Here is a 22,125-nt window from a genome sequence, read left to right as displayed (position 1 = left end):
TTGAGGTGCTCAGTGAACATTACGGTATAAGACAAAATAATTATGTAAAGGTAAGAGGTAGGCCTAAATAAAAACATCCTTGAATTATGAGATACCAAGTCAACATTTTGATTTTAAATTTATTTTAACGTATGAGAATAGGTTAGAATCACAAGATAAATAAAAAATGTTGATTAACTTAAAATTATAATTGAAAACTACGAATGGTCAATCAGAATTACGAGATGCTATAAGTAAAACAAATTAACATACTCACTCCCTAGTCATTTAGATTTAATGTGTGATGTAACTACAGTCAGTGACTGAATAATGCTTTTTTTTTGTTGTTGACAGAACTCCAAAGCAGCAGCTGATGTGAGGCAGAGGGTCTGAAGGGCAACACCAAGTGTCTAAGGAGCAGCACATGTAAAGTGCCAAGTGAAGATACACAAGCAAATGCCTTCGTATACACACAATCTCTGTGCACAATACTCACAACAAGAAGTATTTTATTCTTATTATTATTATCATTACTAGAAGCATCACCACACAATTGAACCATACGTCCAAACGGAAACATGGCACACAGATAAAAGTAAACGTACATATTTTGATATTGGTCTTTGTTTCTTTGTTCTTTTTTTATGCATTTTTCTTTTTGCATATGGTTGCTGCTGCAGAAAAGTGTAAAGACCCACTTTCTTTGGAAGCCAAACATCATTACTTCCCTCCACATGGCAATCCATTTTTCACATTTTTGTTATTTGCTCTGTGATAGGGCCAGTATACCCATTCAGCTTTGCGTCTATAATTCATAAGCCACTTCAGATAAATCAGGGACACTGTTTGTATTACAAGTGAAAGCTGAAACTAGCGTCTTCAGGAAACTCGTCACCGATACTGAACAGAATGGCCCACAGAAACACCATGTCCCACCCCTTTTATCTGCTATCTGCAGGTGACGCCCAATCAGACGAGCGCTCGTGGCCGCGCCCAGCCTTCACCGGACCTCGTGGACGCGCCGCAGGTGAACCACAGGTGAGTTGTCCCGCTGTTTGAAGGAGACTCACCCGGACCACACCACTGTGAGCTCTGAAGAAAAGTTAAGAAGGCATGAGTGAGAACATGTGAGCAAATTTAAATAGTCAACGTTTAGTAGAGAAGCTCAACTTATATTTGTTTCTTTCTGACTGTGTAGCTGGATGGAGTGATTTATATTCATATCACTTTGGATTGCTGTAAAAGGGCTGTGGGCTTTGTGCACTATGGATTTAAGCATTACTAGACGAACAGGAGTTCTGCTCCTTATTTTCACATTTTCAAGTCTTCTGTATGGCTCCAGAGGAGAAATCCCACCCAAACCAAGCAGCGGTGTCACAATTTTCACAGTGAAGCCCAATGATGTCCCGCAGGCCTATCCAGAACCGGAAAAGACTAATTTACCTGCCTTTACAATTAATTACCCAAGAATACAGATACCATTTGAGATCACTCTCTGGGTGCTGCTGGCTTCATTCGCAAAGATTGGTGAGTGTGACAGTCCGTTCTAGTCATCATAACAGTGAGTAACATGATTGGGGTGATTTTAATGATACTGAAATGGGTTATGATCCAAAATCTACATGATTACGTTGTCAGTAATATGTGTGACCCATTCATAGAGGATGTAAGGAAACTCTTTGTAGGCACAGTGCTAACTAAACTCACATCCCCATTGTCAGGTTTCCATGTGTACCACAAGATCACCATCTGGGTGCCAGAGTCCTGTCTTCTGATCAGCATTGGCCTGATCGTGGGTGGCATCATGTACTCTGTCCATGAGGAGCCCCCCGCTGTGCTCACCAGCAAAGTCTTCTTCCTCTACATGCTGCCCCCAATTGTCCTCGAATCAGGCTACTTCATGCCCACCAGCCTGTTCTTTGAGAACTTTGGCACGGTCCGTTACAAGTAAACCACAGTTTGCCAAAAACAGATTAAACTTCCTGCTCTCACATAAAGACAATTTCACATTTTCTTTCTGTGTTTACTGCAGGTGTTGTGGTTTGCAGTGGTGGGGACACTGTGGAACAGCATCGGCATTGGCATGTCTCTGTACGCCATATGCCAGATTGAGGTGTTTGGCGTGCAGGACATCAACCTCCAGGAGAACCTCCTGTTTGCCACCATCATCTCAGCCGTGGACCCTGTTGCCGTGCTGAGCGTGTTTGAGGAGGTGTCTGTGAATGAGCAGCTGTACATTGTGGTGTTTGGGGAATGCCTCTTCAATGACGCTGTCACTGTGGTGAGTGGGCTGTGGCCGAGTCTAACAAAGTGTGCTTGGATTTGTGCAGATTTGGGTGGCTAATTGGAGGATTGGCTGTCCAATTCCTGGCTGCCCTCAGCTCACATGTCTAAGTGTCCATTGGTAGTAGTGTCTTTCTCTAATAACACCTCTAATCCCTAACCTCTAACATGCACTTCCTGTGCTCTTCTTCTTTTATCTCATTACAATTCTCTTGTATTTATTGCACTATTTCGTTAACTCTTACTTCTTTCCCTAGCAAGCGATTAGAAAGAATGCAGGTTTAAAGCACTTACGCACTTCTCACACCTGGAGGTTCCTGCATGGACCAAATACAACTTGAGGGTGCAATCTGGATAAAAATTGTAATCTAGCAGCAGCCAGTTGGTATTCAGCTCTACACATCAGAATGACCCACATAAAGTTTATTACAGAAACTACTGTAACTCCACCTGCCTTTAAGAACTAGTTTGAACCCTTAATTTCAAGACTGCCATTATATAAAATGACAGATCCATTGTTGTATTTCTTAAGCTTTTCTATTATTTCTCTAAAGGCTCAGTTCAGGTTTCGCCAGACACTGTAAGATTTGTTCACACTCCTTTCTGGGTTAGTGTTCATGTATGAGAACACGTGTGGGAGGGAAGCGTCTGTGCACTGGCAAGATAAACAGATAGAACAGATAAATTGCTCAAAACTGAAAGAGAGCGAATGTTGTTAGAGACACAAAACAGATGTGTGCACAGACCTGGGTCCTCATTTATAAATGTTGCATATAGGTACAAAAGAGGGCTTATGCCACTTTCTAAGCAAACCTTGGGATTTATAAAAAACAAACTTGACAGGTGTGGTCCTCCATGATTACTCTGACACATGCATTAATCCATAAACTGGAGAAATGAGAAACTGAAACTCAGATGGCAGAAAGATGAAATTCTGGAAGCGGTTTGAAATTAATACCACTGTATAAAATAAATCGAAATTTCACCTCTCACATATTACATACGAAGAATTAATTTGCAAAAACAGATAAAAGCCATTATTTAATTGAATAATCAAACACCTATTTGATATTGGAGTGCACACAGATAACTAATACAAACAAAGATATCTGTTTGTGCAAAACACCTCAAATATGTTGCACAGTTTAACTGGGAATCATATTCAAGTTGATCTGTAGTTATTAAATACCTGCATGCTATGAAATTTATTATAAAAAAATTTCACAATAGGACAATTTACCTTTAAATTGTTGTCATTTTTGACTCACTCGAGAGAATACGAATGCATAGTTTCATTAATTGTTATCACATGAAAAATATAACATTATTAATTAAGTAGATCTTGCAGTGTATTTGCCAAATGTAGAAATATTTCAGACAAGCACTGCAGTCACTAGTTAGGTGAAAGCTGGTGTCAGTTGTAGAGGCCCAGATGAAGTGTTTATCTTCTTAATAAAAAATCCCATGAAAAGACCAAAACCAATTAATTCATCTGACTAACAAGTGTTGTTGTGTTTGTTTTGCAATCCATTTAGCCTTTTTTAAAAATTAATTATCATCTGTCGTATCCTTCAAATGAGCAATGTACCTGTGTGAGTAGTTTTTAAGGGCTTTACGCTGTTAGTTGCTGGGAAACTTTATTCTGCATAGTTGCCATTTGGTAGTAAACATTAAGACCATTCCTTGATCCAAATGAGACACCACAATTTTCCCTGTGATTGTCTCTGAGCACCTTAATGAAATCATTAGATGTGCTCTATGTATGGCATCCTTTACCTTGGCATTTCAGATCATTTCCAACATATAAAAAATCTTGGTTGCACAGAAAACTTATTTTTAATGGATTTGTGCAGTCAGCGAGCAGATTTTAAGCAGCCACATTGTCATGAAAACAACTGTATGACTTAAGTTGCCCTTGTTCATAGTCAGAGCTATAGGCAGAACAGGAAGAAAAGGAACAACGCCGGTTGCTCTGACAAATGCTCCTTCTCTGTGACTCATTCAGTGTGCTTGCTGAAATGAGATTATCAAATTGCAAACAGTGCAGAGTAAATATTTCAATAAATTACGGTTATCTGCAACTGTGTCATTAGAGGCCGCAGCCCGACACCGCCCATGACCTCTCACAGCGATGTGTGGGCTGTTTGTGAACATGCATGGAAAGCTGCACATAAAAGCTGTGTTCAGAACGCACTATTCATACAGGGTGTACTGTCAAACTGAGTATATACTGTGTATATATATATATATATATATATATATATATATTTTCTGCCATAACACATACTTATTGATTATGTATGAGGCAGTGCATTAGTGTGCGATTGTGAACACAGACTGTGTCTGCATGAGTGTTTCAGCATGTGTGTGAACTGTTTTCAGGTGTTGTACAACATGTTCAACTTTGTGGCGGAGATGCCGGTTGTGGAGCCAGTGGATGTTCTCCTGGGGGTGACAAGGTTCTTCGTGGTCGGGCTTGGTGGGATGGGCTTTGGCATCCTGTTTGGCTTCGTGGCTGCCTTCACCACAAGATTCACCTCCAAGGTCCGAGAAATCGAGCCACTCTTCATTTTCATGTACAGCTACCTGGCCTATCTGGTGGCCGAGCTCTTCGCCCTCTCCTCCATCATGGCGTGAGTAGTTTTTAACATTTTTTTCCAGGTCCAGCGGTTTCAGTACTGCAAGAAAATAGCAAAAACACAGCTGTGTTTTATGTTTTTTTGCAGCATTGTGACCTGTGCCCTCACCATGAAGTACTACGTGGAGGAAAATGTTTCCCAGCGTTCCTGCACAACCATCCGCCATGTGATTAAGATGCTTGGCTCCATGTCCGAGACCCTCATCTTCTTCTTTCTTGGGGTTGTCACCATAACAACAGAACACGAGTGGAACTGGGGCTACATCCTGTTCACATTGCTGTTTGCTTTTGTATGGAGAGGTCTGGGTAAGGAGAGGGCACGAGGTACCTGTGTCATGTCATGTTTTGTCGGACTTGGCATCTGTTGGCTTGTAAGATTAAAGGTGCCCTTTGGAGTTTTTGAGGTTTTTTTTGGTGTAGTGAATCATTGTTTTTACAAGTTTTTATGAGTGGGTCACTGTTTTGTTTGTGTTGTGAATACAAATGCATGCACAAACACATAACTTGATTATTTTCACATACTTCCATTGGGTTCACTGATGAGCACTTGGTGCAGTAACGTGTCAACAAACGTAGCAATAATATCTGCTAAAACATTAACTGAATTCACTTTTAAAGAGTAATGTAACCCACCTGAAAATCTCATTCCTGACCTCCGGTTTAACTTCTCCCCTTGCCTCACTGATGTCAAAGAGTACTCCAGCACCCTGTGACATCACCTTTGTGTGTGGTTACAGGCTCAACAGAGCACACTTCTGTGGTCAGAGGTGAAACTCTGAACCAGAGAGGGCAGTAAGACACGACCGCAAAGTATGCACTCACCTTCTAGCTCTATTTTGGTCTCCATGTCCTGAGGGACAATAATGGCTAAACGGCTACACTTAACGGCTAAATGCTATACTGTGTTCAGCAGCTAGTTGCTAACTTCTGTCTGCCTTTCAGTGATGGGAAGCTAGTGTGCAGTAAGTTTATCAGAGCTTTTTTGCTAAAAACAGATGCCTGCTGTGCTGCGGCTGGAAACAGAGTTGATTAGAGTGAACCAAAACAGTACAGTTGTAGGCTGTAAAACCAAACAGTGAGCTGAAAGTTGCCACAAAGTTTGGCAGAGCTATGGGGGTGAAAATTCATTACTAACAAGCAACCCCTTTCACATCACACATATTGACTTGATTAATTGTTAGTATAAAACAGCATTTAGCTCAGATTTAAACTGGTTAACGATACACTGTCTGAAAAAATAACATCGTGACATTTTTCTGCCCTCTCCTCCCAGGTGTTTTGGTGATGACTCAGATCATTAACCCTTTTCGCACCATCCCTTTTAACATGAAAGATCAATTTGGTCTGGCCTACGGTGGTCTGCGAGGTGCAATTTCGTTCGCCTTGGTCTTTACTCTTCCCGATCACATCATCCGCAAGCAGCTCTTTGTCACTGCCACCATTGCTATCATCCTCTTCACTGTCTTTCTTCAGGTAAGAGAGTTTCTGTGGGTGGTCATACATGATGTATATTAGTGTTTTGTCAGTGGTAGAATAAAAGAGTGAAGACTTATGCATGTAAAGCAGTAGAGTCTCAGTCAGAGAGAAACTATCTTGAAACAGAGAGATGGTTTGTGTCACGATTTATTTTTTAAGCTTTGAACATGTTTTAAAGTTCAGACCAGAACGTTGCGCGGGATTTGGATATAATTATTTTGGATTCCAACTCAATGTCAGAGTAGTCTGAGTTACTCAAAAACTGTCTTTTTGCTGCTGCAGTAAGGACTGAATTCTGTCTCTTTTTAATCCTTGCATTTTGTATTGAGACACATGCAACTCTTAATTTTCCTCCTAGGAAGGTTGTGATTAATATTTACTGTGAGATCTATTTTGTCTGCCTGTGTGTTTTGCTGCTGAAATTGTGAAGTGAGCAAACAAATTTCACTGACTCTGAAACAAGTTAAATCTGTGAAGGCTAATCTTTTGACAGTCAGTTGGGATTTTAACAGTGTTTTTCTGGGCTCTGCTGAATCTGCGATTACTTATTTCGCTTCTCCACAGGGGATCAGCATTCGACCATTGATTGAGTACATCAATGTCCGCAGAACCAACCGCAATCTTGACAACATCAATGTAGAGATTCACTGCAGGGTATGCCACAGATTGTGAGTGCTATAATTGTGGTAGACTGTATGTTTTTGCACACAGTGTTAACAGGTCTCACTTTGCTCTCAGCTCATGGAGCACACTGTAGCTGGCATAGAGGACCTCTGTGGACAGTGGGGCCACTTCTACTGGAAGGACAAGTAAGAACTTTCTCTCCCTTTCTGTCTTGTCAGCTCATTCTGCTCAACAAAAAGCTTTTATTCATCACATGTTGCTTATGTACAGTCATGAGTAACCTCAATTACACATTACTCAGCTGATTTTAAACTACTCACTGCTGAACTGCTTCATTACGTTTATGGAGAAAGAATCTGCAGTGAAACTGGAAGCAAGATAGCAGTTTTAATTTGGCTGCTCTCAGTTTCTCTCCTTGTGGTTTTGTTTGACAATACTATTGTTCACTCCGGGACTGTGTGGTATGTTGACTAATGTTGGCTAATCAGACTCTGGTGTTGTGTTCAGCTTCCACCATTAGCAGTGACACTGATGTTTTATTTTCTAAAGCTCTGAATTTTTTTCTTAGTTCCTCATAGTCTCTTTTGAATGTCTTACCCTCACCAACTACATGCAACCAACATTGTGAGGTTGTGCGAAATTTAAGTATGTTAGTTTAAGACTGGAGAAACTAGCAAGATACAGTTAGTTTTTGAAAGTACCCATCCAAAAAAATCCCACCCCTTCCAAAGGCAATCTTCCAAAACACATTTTCATGCGCAATAAGTGCAGGGACAAAGTGCACACAGTTGGCAGGTATTCAATTTAATTCAAAGTCCTGCACCAGCCACGTATACTGGATTTTTTTTATATTTGTGTGCAGCATTTTGTTGACTGGTTGATGGATGGATGTTCAACAAAGATAACACAAATGCTTCTGAAATAAATTACCCTTGCTTTAAGTATGTGCATTACATTCATGCATTATATTACAACAGTATTCTAGTAGTTTTGTGTTTTGGTGCATTGTCACCTGCAACAACTGTTTTTTCTAGAATGCAATTTGTCTTTCTACTCCTTCAACTATTACTTTCGTACAGTGCTGTACGAACTAACTTTGAAATTATTTTGTCATTGTTTTAGTTATATTAAAATGTTATATAGCATTGCATAATGCATTCTTTTTTGTAAAACCCAGCTGTCCACACTCTAGTCTCCAAAATACTGATGGCTGAGAGAAAAGGTATTCATTTTGACAATTCCTCACCATATAAAATTCATATTACTTGCACCCACTGTGACAAAAAAGGATTGTGGGTATAGATTTTGAGGGCATTATAAACAGTAATCTTTCATTTTAAAAGAATTACAATTGCTATATGTCATTAACCTAGTGATATATTATACAGTCTGTGCTTACTTCATAGTCTTCATATCAAAAAAATCTATATATGTCTTTGTTGAAGATATAATTCTACAAAATTATATATTTTGTGGAATTATATCTTCAAAACAGCTTCTGCAACAAAAATTTAATAAAATGTAAATACAAAAAAACGTACTGTGTACACATTTAGTACCATATGCTATTGTACTTATTGTGTATGCAGTACAAAATATAAACACACAAAACATATACAGTAATAAAATCTGAATTACAGTATCTATAGTCATATGTTAGAATACTTTGAACATTGTATGCTCACATACAAAGCTTATACATATTGTGCATTTGTATTTATTTTATTTTACTTTCTTTGTCCAAGAACGCAGATTTTAAGTTTGATTTAACTTGAGAAAAAATTCTGTGAGCTTGACTTTAACACACAGAGTAATCAGTAAGGAGCCGTGAAATGTTTGTTTTGGCACACTGCATTTACATTGGAAGCGTAACTGTGGGGTTAACTGACTGAGGTTTAAAGGTGTTTGAGGTTATTCATATCCATACTGGGGGAACAGTGTAACCCTTTTTTATACACAGTCCTTTAAGATCCTACACTTACAAATAACCAAACGTTAGAATGTTCTTGATCATGTGTTTCATTGCTGAAGACCCGACTGAATGCACAAAGCCTCTGAATCAAGATAGCAGTGAAGATAGCAGCAATACATACCTGACAGGGCATTGCATGGGAAGATAAGTGTCTGCTGATGGATGTGGGTCAGAGATTTCAGCCAGTCACTGGCAAACTGGCAAAATATTTTAATATAAATTGAATTAATCCTATGCAGGGAGTTTAAAATGACAAGAAATAGTGCCTAGTATAGATGAGTAACTTTTAACCTAAAATAACAAGAACACTATATACCCTTCTACCACACAAAATGAATAAAAAGTACTACATACTATAAACAGTTTATGCCTCTGTGTAATACAGCTCCATTCTTGTCCAAAAACTGTTAAAACACATCAGTGAGCCACACTGTTGCACTGCCTGACGTGTTACTTAATAAGAAGACAAACTGTCAAATCTAATCAATGTAATGTCCTTTCTCTCCATGGCAGGTTTATGAAGTTCAACAATCGAATCCTGCGGAAGATCCTGATCCGGGACAACCGGGCCGAGTCCAGTATTGTGGCGCTGTATAAGAAGCTAGAACTACAGAATGCCATGGAGATCCTAGACACAGTGTCTGGAGACATCAGTGCTGCTCCCTCAATTGTCTCGCTCTAGTATGAAACCTTCATCGTGTCTCAGACTGTTACACCAACTCCTTATTGTCTGCTCAGATCAAAGGCGTGGAGAAAATAATTAGTTTTCTCTTAATATCTGTTTCTATCTGTCTTTTAGTGAGGAAAAGAAAAACTCTGCAAAACCTAAGAAGAAGCTTCTGGCTTCTGATCTGAAGCAAATGCATGACATCTTGTCCAAGAACATGTACAAGATCAGACAACGGGTAAGATATTAAATAATCTGACAGGACAACAGCATTCTACTTTTTTACTTTTCTTTCTTTTTTCATCATGCATCACAGTGATGGAAAGTAAATTTCAACATAACACCATATTTTAATACAGTTCTTAGGTACTAAAATAGTTTATTAGTTTATAATCCGACAGTTGTAGTAAATAGTTACTTTTCAGATTATTATTACATAAAAAACATGATAATCCTATGAAATACAATGCACTGTTCAAGATTAAACCAGTGGTTTCCTTGACTAGTACATGGTCATGTTTCAGATGTCTATGAGTTGTTATGAGTTCCACCAAAGAGAGATTTCCCTTCTAAACTTCCCACATGGTTTCTTTGTTCAACTGTTTAGTCTTAAAGAGGTAAAAGTATCCAATATTTCACAATTACAGAAAAGTCTAAAAAATTAATACAAATTTGTGCAGGAAAACTGTGATTTCCCCTTTTGTTTTGTTTTTTACATGAAAAGGCAGAGAGCACAGCATCAAATTATTTTACCTAAACGTCCGTGATCTTTGTTTGTTAGACACATTTGTCTGTAATCAGTAAGGGTGAACCTAAGTCACAGATGTAGTAGACTGGAAACATAGATTTTCTGTGACGCCTTACTCACACACAATGACGTGATTACTCCAAGCACTAAACACAGTGCTGTTTTGCATAGCCACAGACTGTGGCCAGCAGTACTTTTCCATTAGTGGCATGACATAACCCTCTACACAGAGACGCTTTGATGTGTCGACAAATAGGGAGCATATGCTTCTATTTTTGGGTAGCGTGTCTGTTAAAGTTTCTCACCCCTCACATATTTACAGTTCTGTCTCTCTCACAAACCCTGTGTCTCCTTTTGTCTGTGGTGTTATTTGTTTTGACATGAGCAGGCTGGTCTCTTGTGCCCTTCTTAAACTCGTATCGCGTTAACAGTTGTTGCATTTAACAGTGTGCCTGACCATGTTGACCTTTTGAAAAATTTGATAAAGAACCATGGCAACCTTTAGAATGTGTGAAAAGCGGTTATGTTTCTTTTTAGGTCTAACTAAAAGCTGACAGAAAGAACCATGTTGATAGTGATGTATACGCCACATGGAAAAGGTCAGTGTGGAAACTCCAAAGAGAGACCCAGACACTTGTGGCTCAAACAGGCATGGCCAGTTTTGGCTGAGTAATCTGAGCTTTAAGGAATGCTGCCTCCTCTCAGATCATCTTAACAGCTTCAGCCTTTGTTGTCTGCACAGTCAGTGAATGTTATTGACCTAAAGGTTCAAGTGTTGAGACCACCTGTAGGCTGTAGGACACGTCCACAAAGGTGGAATCTGTCAGCTAGAAGTGTCCTCTAGTGGTCTGCCGTGTGATGTGGTGTGTTTAATCTTGCACCTTTTTTTGTTTTCTTTAATCAGACGGTGGCATACACAAATAAGCATGCCCTGCCCAACGACAGCCACACCAAAGAGATATTAATAAGGCGCCACACAACCATCCGCCGCAGCCTCCGACCTGGCAGTTTTCAGTCATCGGTAAGCAGGAACACTCTGTAACTATGGCTGGTATTGACCTGAGGTATTGCATGAATCTTGTTACACAAAGTATCTTCTTTAGCCTTGGTAAGTGAGAGCTGATCCCTGTGAGAAGTAGGTTAATTATCTCTTGGCTACACTGAAATGAAAGCATCCCAAATTAAAACACGAGGTTCACTTTCTTAATCCCACCCTTGTTCACCATTCTCGTTTTCTCTCTTCTTCCTCCACGTATCATTCTGTTGTTTTATTCCCATGTTATTCTCAGGTGGTGCCAAAATCTCAGAAGTACTTCTCTCTTCCTGCTGGTAAAAGTCTGGACTCAAAATGTCCTCCTGGGAGGCTGAGCTATGCAGGTTAGCTTCTCAAACTAATTTCTAACACCCAGTTTTCCCCTTTTATTTTCCTTTTAAGTAGATCTAAGCTCGGAAAAATTTTAACATAATGGAACTTAGGTGTTAATTTGTGTATCAGTTTATTCCATCTCTTTATTGAAGCTATAGTATGATGTTTACACTGAGTAAAATATTCAAACCCAAGGCAGGCACTGTGGCTCTTGGGATGACAATTAATTGGTCGGTCAGTTGATCCACCACTTTGGTCCGGACTGAAATATCTCAATAACTACTGGATGGATTGCCATGAAATTCTGTACAAACATGAATGGTCCTCATAGGATGAAGCCTACTGACTTTGGTGTACCTTTAGTGCCACCATGAGGTTGATGTTTGTGTTGAAGATTGAAATGTCTAAACAACTATTAGATTGATATGAAATTTAGGACAGGCATTCATGTCCCCCCTGAAATATATTTTAATAACTTTTGTGGTCCCATCTAGTGCCACGTCATGGCAGCATTTCTATTTGTTCAATATTTTGGTTTATGAACAAATAAAAGCTAAAATATTGACATTCCCTCACAGCCTCACAGATGTCAGCACCAAATATTCCTGCTGTCCTGTGTTTAATTTTACGTTTAGTGTCTTTGGGAACTTTTGGATCTCCACCAGAATTTCAAATACAGTTATGTAGGTTTGAACAATGTTTGGCAGCATGAAGTTTAAAACTCATTAATTACCTTATTCATCAAGGATCTTTCTGTTATTTACATGTAATTGTATAAATATATAATCGGGTGGGATGGATGTTTCAATTAAATAATTTCTTTACAATTTTACCAATTTTTTCACCCGTCCCAGATTATAAGGACATGGGACCCTCCAGACGCTCTTGGTTTGGCCAGCCCACACGGTCCTCCTCCAGAGCCATGATACCTCTACGCAGGTTGGACTCCCTTCAAGAGGCGCCCTCTGTTGACATGCTGGATGAAAATACAGGGGAGGAGAGAGGCAGCACAAGCTGTGGCATGTCCAGAATAAACTCTGCTTCCAGTGATTCCCGCAGACCTGCTCCTCGCCGCCACTTCTATGTTGACAATGACAGCGGTTCAGCTGATAACTTTATAAATGGGCATCATGAAGAAGCAGCAGTGGAGGAGCAGCAGCAGCAGCCTGTGTCTCCATCTCCAACCTGGTCTGCTGAACCCAGAGACAACGCAACACGAAACCCTCTGCTCAGGCGGCCTCAGTGGAACCCGAAGATGTAAAAGTGTCCCTGAGATTTCAAGAGCAGCTGGACTGCTACAGACTGAGTTTCAGGTTCCCAAGCAGCTCTAGGGTCTCTACATATTATATATTCATATAACAAAAAGGTCAAGTAAATGAACACTGGAGGTCCACTGATTTTTTTTATAGGATTCACATCAATATGCCTTTAAATACTTTATCTTCCTGTAGGATTTCGAGAAGTGTTTAAAGAAAATGTGAATTAAACTGTTTTATTTGAGTAATTATTTCTTAGTACTTACAACTAAATATTACCTTATTTGTATTTTATTGCCTATTGTGTATAACAGTTGTACGGTATGATTGATAATACAAGTTTTGTATATAGACCATATTAGTTTAACACGAGGAAGAATTGCTGTGTCTCTACAACTAAAAACACCATTGACTCACAAACAAAACATTTATTTCTTGTGACTTTTTGGCATGTACTTACATTTATACAACTTTCCTTCTAGCTGGTATGTGGGTTTTTAAATAAGAGTGGTGCTCAGTATACAGCTGAAATTCAACTTAAAAAACCCAAACAATTTCATTAAATCTCTATTTAAACATATCCTAAGATAAATTAACAATCTGTAAAATTTAAGAGTCAGAAATTAGAGAAACATTCACTCATATACCACCATAGGAACCATTTCTCATGTGGTGCATTTGGAGAAACTACTGGCATTGAGGTAAAATGTGTTAAACTAATTATGGCCAACTTGACTACTCCAAAAGTACAACAGTGTAATATACCTTCAGGCAGCCTGATTTCACCACAGCAACTGTAAGTTCAAACCATTTTGAATGTTTAAATGGTTGAAGCATCATTGCCTGGTGTGTGAAAGGAGGATCACCTGTATTTTGGTGAAGACGTAGAAGTTATTTTGACTTGTAGTGTATCATCAGCAGGCCCACAGTAAGTCCAGGAACTTATTGCGGTAAGAGAATTAAATAAAGTGTGCATTGTTTCCAATCTCTGTCCCAAGTAGTATGTGCCAAGTCAATGTGTTTCTGTCTGATCAAACTTACAACAGTACAAAAGGATGCAGATTAATCTCCTCAGCCCAATACTACATTTGAGGTTTGAAGCCACTCTCCCTGACAGGAGGGCTGCAGTGTTGGTGATAAGGGGCCATTTTGACCTTGTGATGCAGTCACATCTACCTGTACAGGTATGTTTGGCAGAGGCATTGTGCAGGAAACATCACTCCCACTATGAGTCTGCGGTTCATCTTCACAGCTGGCCTCCAACACATAAGAGCACTTCTCTGTGTGGAAGATTTGCATTGATTTTCATAATTATAAATTCATTCAGCTACTCAGAGTTTATGAGTTTGGTTGTTTTTTTCATCCCTCTCCCATCCCACACGGGAATCCTCATGAGCAGTAAACCTACAGCTGCAAGAGCGAGGACCACTCCCACACTTGGGGGACCACAAGGGCTGAACTCCTGAGCCAGACCAGAGAGGAGAGGGGCCAGGATTCGACCAATGGCTGTGACAGACTGCCCGGCTCCGATCAGAGTCCCACTGGCTTGGACACCTCCTCTCTGCAGCTCTAGGTCTGTGATACATGTCCGTCCAATAGTGGTGGAAATGGCGAAGAAGGTGGAGGTAAGTAGCACCTGCCACACACTGGGCGCAGCGGCGTACAGGAATATGAGTGAGCAGGTGAGAACTGTGGAGTGAAGCAGCAGAGCAGGCATGTTGTTCCCATACAGCTGGGTGACTGGTCCCACCAGAAACCCAGCTAGGGCCCCTAAGGTGCTGCTATAGCTGATCAGATAACCTGTCACCTTTGGTTTAAGTGAGAAACGCTCCTCCAACGCCAGGGAGAAGTTACTGTAGTAAAGCATGATAGCTATGGCCATCAGAAGACGCACCAGAAAGAGGTCCCACATGTCAGAGGAGGCCACCATATGGATCTTTGAGACCACTGAGGACAGCTGTCTCCAAGCTGGCTGGAGCAGAGACAACTCCCACCACCTGAGACCACCACTGTACTTACTTGAAGCTCTGGAACCTGAGCCAGTCTCTGCCGCCAACAGTGGGTGGTGACTATTTGCATGACAGCCATTGTGAGCCGACTTACTGCAGTTGCTGTCATGACAACCTTTACTTGGGTTGTTGCTGGAGTTAGTTTCATTACGGCGAATTAGCGTCTCGCTCCAAGGTAGCATCCATACTAGCCCTGGAATGATAAACACATAGTGTTTCAAATACAGGCTCTATATAAGGTTCAGTGTGTAAGTTTTAGTGGCATCTAGTGGCGAGGATTGTGAATTGCAACGAGTGGCTCACGGTGCAGTCACGTGATTCTCGGATGGTCCTATTTCCCCAAGTTGTGGAGTTGTTCTTCTGACTTCAGTGTGTGTTCATGTGCTCTTAAGTTGGAATGTGGTATCAACATGGACGCTACTACAAACATGTGTTGGATTAGCATTATCAGAGCATATAAACAACCCACAGACATCTAGTTCACTCCACATGGACAGGAAACTAACTGTTATAACCATATTACAAATGACATATTTGCAAAATATGTATATGCAATATGTGATTTTGTACAAATCAAAGTTTTTCTTTATGCCCCATGTACACTTTATTTTTCTTTTTGCAATAAAGATATAAGGAAGAAATAATGATTCTGATTATTCCAACAACACATTAATGCACCGCTCACCCCTCCCTTTCCAAGAGCGTAGGAGAAGCTATGGTGGCCGACATGTTGGCTCTTGTGCTAAATAATATGTGTGGTCCTCCATTTGTCCAAATTTCTCTTCCTTTCTTACTTCTAATAAACCAGGTGACTACTACTAACGTTACTTGTTCTTCTTCGTACGTATTTCTGAAAAGCTGTTTGTCCGTTAGGGCTACTATAGAAACATGGCCGAGCAACATGGTGACGTCCATGTAAGAGGACCCGCAGTGTATATACACAGAAATGGTTCATTCTAAGGTAATAAAAACATAATGGTTTAATTATGTAAGGTCTTTATACACCACTGACAAGTTATGTATATTATATTGCATTTCTTTCAGTAGATCCTCCTAAATATTACACACTGGATCTTTAAATCAGTTACTTCTCTCTATTTTCTACCCACCTGCATTAACAAGAAAGATGGCCGCACAGGTAAAGGAGGAGGTATAAAAGCCGCCTTCATGCTCTGTGAGGTAGCCTCCCACCACAGGACCCAGGATGAAGCCAACACTGGAGGCTGCATTGAAATGTCCCATCACCAGAGGGCGCTCTGAGTCAGACACTAGGTCAGACAGCAGGGCTCTGCAGATGGACAGGGAGTGCTTGAACAGCCCTGAGATAGAAAACAGTCAACGCACAGTGAGACTACGCCGGGAATCCACTGACTCCGGCTACGGCACGTTTACGGCTGCGCCACGGTTGTGATGCGTCCACTGGAAGCGTCTCAGAAGCGTTTCAGCTGCGGAGCGTGCAGCCTGGCCCACGTTATTGACTTGTTGACGTTATTAATTTGTCCTTTTCGTGCTTCTACTACCCTCTTCACAGCTCTTTGGTAACCAGTGTTTGCATTTTGTGCTTATACTATGATTAAGTAGGCTATGTAGTTAAATTATTTTCTGTGTGTCTGTTTTAACCGGGTGTATTGTTGTTTTACGATCGGGAGCATAGACAGTTTATTAGGGCCTACTGGAGGAAGCCACCCCGCTGGTTGGAATGGAGAGCAGTGAAGCCAGTTTTGGACCAATAAAATACTACTACAGGGCTACATCCTGTTGGCACCAGCGTCTACTGCGCATGATCGCGCAGAATAACCGTGGTTTAATGACGTAGAACAACGGCAGAAACACCGTAATTCTGGTTCTGGTTCTGTGTCTGACTTCCTGCCTGGTTCGATGTGCTCTGTGCTGCTTGACACGGCTAGCAGAAAAAATAGACCTGCTACCTATTCTCTGCGGTGCGGAGAGACGCTTCTGGGACGCACGAGCAATGACTGTAATGGCCGCGATTAGCTCTGGCAACCGCGGCGCAGCCGTAAAGCGCCGGAGTCAGTGGATTTTAGGGTTAAGAAGCTGACTGTTCTTGCCTTTAAGATAAAGGTGGTGGCTTTGACATAGTTAAATTACATTTCACCCAAGAGCAAAAAGGACCTGCCTGTAATGTTAGCAGTTTTTAATTATACAACTTGAATGAGAAGTTAACCCCAAAGGGAAAATTAAGCAGGTAGCTATTTACCACCAGTATAACTTTATTTAACCAGGAGAAGTGACTTTTAGTAAAAGTCCTTTTTTGAGTTCATAAGATCATCAAACAAATAATTAATAGACAACTGTCCAGTTTCAGCTTTCCCCAAATTACTGAATTTGAACATTTGTCTATTTTTTACAGCTCAAAATACATCGAACAAAGCATGGCCAATGAAGAAATTATGTGGGGTAATGATTTAAGACAAGTAGGCAACAGGTGTTGCTTATAACATTAACAATGGCTTTGTTCTATTCAAGTTTCTCAGTAAGTCATGACAGTGTGATGGTGAGTGATTTTCCTACTGTGTCTTCTGTGAAAAGGGCCTACAGTTTGGGACCTACCCACAGGTATCCGTGCAAGGACAAACAAAGCGATGCTGGTGGACATCCCAAGCAGGCCGTAGCCTAGAGCACTCAGCAGCAGACAAGTCAGCAGAGAGTACCGCCGTCCCACCACATCACTCCAGCTGCCCTGCCGATCACACACAGGAAATGAAACACAACCACAAACCAAAGTTTCCATTCTCTGAAAAGAGATTATGGATTTTTGTACAGTCCTGTGAAACATCTGGACAGGTGGAGTTGAGGCCTAAATTTTGTTTGTGAACTGTTCACTGATCTGGGATTAATGACAAATCCCAACAAATGGAGATGAAGAGAGAAAAGTATCTTGTGGATGGAGAAACTTAAATGAAGCAGAAACCCTGTGTTTCCTCTCAAACAAGCAGCGCAGACCGTTACACAAGACTTTATTAGATTCTCACCCTGCCTCTCTCCTTCTCCTCTGTCTCACACAGACACACACGTACGCATGCACGCACACACGCACACACACCATCTGATGAAATAATGTAATTAGGACCAATTGAGTTTGCTGTGTTCTGGATGTAGCCTGGTGGGATTATCACAGAGACCCAGCTGTTCTTGTTTCCCTATGTTTATCAGGATTCAGCCGGTCTGCACACAGGATCCAACAGTTGACTCCTTATCTCCCTCCTAATTTGTCGCATGACCCATGAGAATTAAACCAATTTCAGGAGCTGTGGGCGGCAAGAGAGAGACGTGGAAAGCTGAGAATCTTGTGCTCATGTTCATTTTACAGGACTGAAGATAGAGGACTTCTTAACAGTTTGGACACAGTTTTAATCACCAAGGGTTTGATCTTTTCATCATACCATCTATAGGTTGGCTCACTGATAAAACATCACCTCAGTGTCCAGTCAGGGGGTGTCAAAGGGTACAAAATGTATTTCTGTGTAAAAAGAGTCATTTATGTGTCTGCAGCTAACTAGGAGTAGCTTGTGTGTGTGAATGTGCAGAGACTGGGTGTATTGTGCGACCACAATCAAACCTAAAACAGGCCAGTGTTTATTGTTTTCATGAAATGCCGGAGATGACATGGAATGCGACCATTTCGGCCACTAACTATGAGCATGTCTTGTCATGCAGGAGAGTCTGAATAGAGTTTAGAGAGAAAGAAGGTTTTTCAGAGAGAAACAAAGTCAATACTTACAACTATTGTGCTTGAGAAGAGCTGTAAGATCCCATATGTAGCTCCTGCAACAGTTTCAAATTTGTTTTAATCCATATTTGTAACACAAAGCAGTCACAGCGGGTGTTCAGATTTACTGAGTCGAATGTGATCATGCTAAGATGATACAGATTATTTCATTCAGATGTTGACATACCAATAAAACATCATCCAAGTGATGTGCAACAAAAAATATTACAGCACAGAAAAATTGTAAAAGTATTGCTTATTAGATGCAGACAGATACAGTAAATCAAACCTAACTAAAACTTGGTGCACATTTATTATATATTTAAGGCTGCTATAGATTTTTTTTTCTCTCATCATTTTAATCTCTCCATCATTTTCCAACTAATTTATTAATCATTTACTTTGTAAAATGACAAAATACACTTTCCTAGAGCCCAAATTAACATACTCAAATTGCTTGTTTGGTCCAACCAACAGTCCAACACTATGGTGCCCCTAAGAGTTCAACACACTACAGCTTAAAAAAAAGCACATGCTAATGGTAAAACACCACCAGCTGCAGAGGAAAGTTCTGTTTTGTTCTGTCCAACTTGCAGAGTTTCTGTGTTTGGTTGTATTTCATGTATTTGATTTACTAATTGATTCATGAACGTATTGTTACAGAACGAATATTCACTGTTGGAAACATTATGACAATGTATGATGCTTTGTTATTACATATTATCATTCTGGGACAACAGATGCAAATTAGCTGCTAGCTAAATCTGGTGCAATTAATTTAACTGTGCGCCATCCCTGCCAAAAATAAACAGTAAATTAAATTATCTTCAAAAAACAAAAGACTTAATAAAACTTTCTTTTTTTTGCCTCTCTGCCTGTTACGTTCGGCAGATAATTATTCATTAGTCATTTAGTTACAAGACTTTTCAGAGCTTGTCAGCTTGCTGCCTCATTATGCATGCACTCTAAAGGCAGACATTAGAGTACATCCGCTACGAAGGTAACTTAAAGAGTTGACTCTGTGCAATGGACACAACTTACCTACAATACCAGCCACAGTGGGACTTGCTCCGAGAGCTTTCACATGATGGCTCAGCAGCGGGATGATCATGCTCACCCCAAACAAGTCCTAAACAGAAAAGTGAAGGACAAAGAAGGAGGAGCAGGAATGAGGCAAGAGGAAGTATCATGAATGAAACCTCTCAACCGAAGAAAACATATAAATCAAACAGGTCAAGCCAGTGTTCGGTATTAAACACATAGTTGCAGCAGCCGCAGAATGACGTCCCTCGTCATCCTGTTTATCTGCATTGCTGAGATCAGGGCAGCTCATGCCAAACTCTTGATTGAAGTCACACAGCAGTTCATACAGTGTTCTTACACTACTCATTACACTAACTGCTTAACTTTCAGAAGCATTACTGTCCCCAGGGGCTTCCAGAGTTGCCTGGATTATTTTAGTCACCTTTAATTAGATGATTATTTAAGTTATGAAGGCAGACATGAAAAGTTAGTCCTCTGAAGCAGGAGGTCAGCTCTTAAAACAACATGGGTATTTGGATTCTTAGCATCTTTACAATATCATAGACTTGTTTGTATATTAACTATGCTATAACTTCTAGCACAGGGTCTTTAAATTCAATTAAGCATCAGCCCACTTTGCAACACATTTTACTGACAGTGACTTATAAATGCGACCCTCAATACACTCAAGACGTGTCAAAACAACCTGCAGTTCTGTAACGTATCCCTTATTTAGTAGCCACACACCTTATTAATTTAGGGAGAAATATATTTAAAAATACCTACCCACGTATTTGTATGTATAGATAACAATCTGCTTTTATTTTGAGTTGCCAGAAAGTATTTTACTTGCAGATACATATGAGCTATCTTTAAGAAGAAAACTATTCTCTCTTTGCTGCTCACTACACTTTGCTGTGTTTATACTGGCTTTATGCTTGGTTTTTAAAAATATACATATATTAAATTATTCTGTATAATACATAAAATCCCTAATTTATACGATCAGAAATGTTTTATAAAATGTTACAAACCACGCTTGAAGGTTTAATATATCTATGCAGGCACAGTAAGTATGACAGGTTAGTGTTTTAGGGGTCAGTGCACGAGTAAGATTTAGGTTAAAGGTAATATAGGGTACTTTGCTGCTTAAGACATAAATCAATTCTGAGAAAAGATTTAATAGAACTTAGGACCTGCTTTTAATCACCTGCAAACACCATAAAGATACCTTTGTAAATATTTGTTTAGTTTGAACATTTAGCAAAGATTTGCAGTTCACAGTTCATTCTGATGAAACCTGTACAGTCAAGTCTCAGTTAGCTACTCACCATGAAGCCCACCACATAGATACATTGTATAATCGTCGTCTGTCCTCTTGGTCTCTGAAATAAAGTGCTACATTTCTGGTTGTTCATCCTCCCGCTGTGACAGGACGGCTGCAGCCAAGGCGGAAGCGCTCATCCGCTCGACTATAAATTATTCAAACAAAACGTATATGTCCCGGCGGAGGTCTCACGGGCAGGGTGGCGGCAAACTGCTCGGTTTCAAACGTCTACACAAACATGGTATGTGTAAAAGGTGGCGGATATATAAAACAAGCGTAGATGTCGTTGACCGTTTGAGTTGTGGCTGGTTTCTCAGGTCTTGAAATGCCGTGTTGTCTGGTACGACTCCCCCGCGGCTGCACTGACAGTTGGTATTGTCCATGACGTCATTGACCTAATTCAGGAAATTCTTATTAAAAAAAAAGTATGTATGCTGTGTGTTTCATTGTTAATACTTCTCCACTAATAAAGAGAAAAGAAATCATAAAAAATCATAAAGGCTTTAAAACATATATATTTATCATAAATGGGACAAAAGCATGTCATTTTATCTCCAATTTGTAAATCATTTTTTACTTTTCACGTTTCAGTTTACATGACAGGATTGCACAATGAAATGCCCGTGTAGCCCCCCCCCCCGATACACACGCAGAAAATACGTAGACAGATGTTTAAATATTTTAAATTAGAACAGACTAAACAATAAAATAGGCAATAAAGAGAACAAAGCACATAAAAGTAACACTAAAATATAAAATATAAAGGAAAACTAATTGTATTTACAAGGAAGATAGTCTATGGGCTACAGTTACATATACACGTACACACATTTTGTTTTTTAAAGTATGTGCAATATTAAAATGTAATATTATACTGAAATAACGTTTTAGTATTTATTTGACTTAAATGTTATTATTATTAGTCTAATTTGTTTAGTTTTGTTTATAGATATTTGCATATAAAGTTGAATGCCGGTTCATAACCAGCACCAGCACTTATTCTTGAATACGGTAATGTACTATTGTT

General features: G+C 39.9%; 2 protein-coding genes across 3 annotated transcripts; one reads left to right on the top strand and one right to left on the bottom strand.

The window, feature by feature from the left end:
* The first annotated feature begins 1,032 nt into the window (after positions 1-1,032).
* slc9a2 (solute carrier family 9 member 2) lies at positions 1,033-13,988 on the top strand. 2 transcript variants are annotated; one of them, XM_046054039.1, is made up of 14 exons: positions 1,033-1,106; positions 1,369-1,506; positions 1,701-1,915; positions 2,012-2,260; positions 4,645-4,895; positions 4,989-5,206; positions 6,174-6,373; positions 6,941-7,030; positions 7,115-7,185; positions 9,486-9,653; positions 9,772-9,877; positions 11,292-11,408; positions 11,677-11,764; positions 12,608-13,988. In XM_046054039.1, exons 3-14 carry the CDS (start codon positions 1,784-1,786, stop codon positions 13,012-13,014), a joined length of 2,097 nt encoding a protein of 698 aa, XP_045909995.1. In that variant the 5' UTR covers positions 1,033-1,106; positions 1,369-1,506; positions 1,701-1,783; the 3' UTR covers positions 13,015-13,988. The 2 variants fall into 2 exon arrangements, with proteins under 2 accessions (XP_045909995.1, XP_045909994.1); XM_046054038.1 differs by having other exon boundaries at positions 1,089-1,506.
* On the bottom strand, positions 13,423-21,419 carry mfsd9 (major facilitator superfamily domain containing 9). Its single transcript, XM_046054040.1, has 6 exons — positions 21,103-21,419; positions 19,790-19,877; positions 18,761-18,804; positions 17,590-17,719; positions 16,128-16,337; positions 13,423-15,211 (listed from the first exon to the last, which is right to left on the bottom strand). Exons 1-6 carry the CDS (start codon positions 21,187-21,189, stop codon positions 14,337-14,339), a joined length of 1,434 nt encoding a protein of 477 aa, XP_045909996.1. The 5' UTR covers positions 21,190-21,419; the 3' UTR covers positions 13,423-14,336.
* Between the last annotated feature and the right edge of the window lie 706 nt (positions 21,420-22,125).

The sequence above is a fragment of the Micropterus dolomieu genome, linkage group LG07 (genome assembly GCF_021292245.1).
Source record: "Micropterus dolomieu isolate WLL.071019.BEF.003 ecotype Adirondacks linkage group LG07, ASM2129224v1, whole genome shotgun sequence".
In the NCBI taxonomy this organism is placed as follows: Eukaryota; Metazoa; Chordata; class Actinopteri; order Centrarchiformes; family Centrarchidae; genus Micropterus; species Micropterus dolomieu.
This window is presented reverse-complemented; position numbering and strand designations above follow the sequence as displayed.

Coding starts and splice junctions, on each gene's coding strand:
- slc9a2 (XM_046054038.1), top strand. CDS start 1,245: ATGGATTTAAGCATTACTAGACGAACAGGAGTTCTGCTCCTTATTTTC. Junction 6,374..6,940: donor TCTTCACTGTCTTTCTTCAG/GTAAGAGAGTTT, acceptor GCTTCTCCACAG/GGGATCAGCATTCGACCATT. Junction 9,654..9,771: donor CCCTCAATTGTCTCGCTCTA/GTATGAAACCTT, acceptor TCTGTCTTTTAG/TGAGGAAAAGAAAAACTCTG.
- mfsd9 (XM_046054040.1), bottom strand. CDS start 21,189: ATGAACAACCAGAAATGTAGCACTTTATTTCAGAGACCAAGAGGACAG. Junction 16,338..17,589: donor CCTTGCACGGATACCTGTGG/GTAGGTCCCAAA, acceptor TTTCTATCTCAG/GGCTGTTCAAGCACTCCCTG. Junction 15,212..16,127: donor CATCTTTCTTGTTAATGCAG/GTGGGTAGAAAA, acceptor TTATCATTCCAG/GGCTAGTATGGATGCTACCT.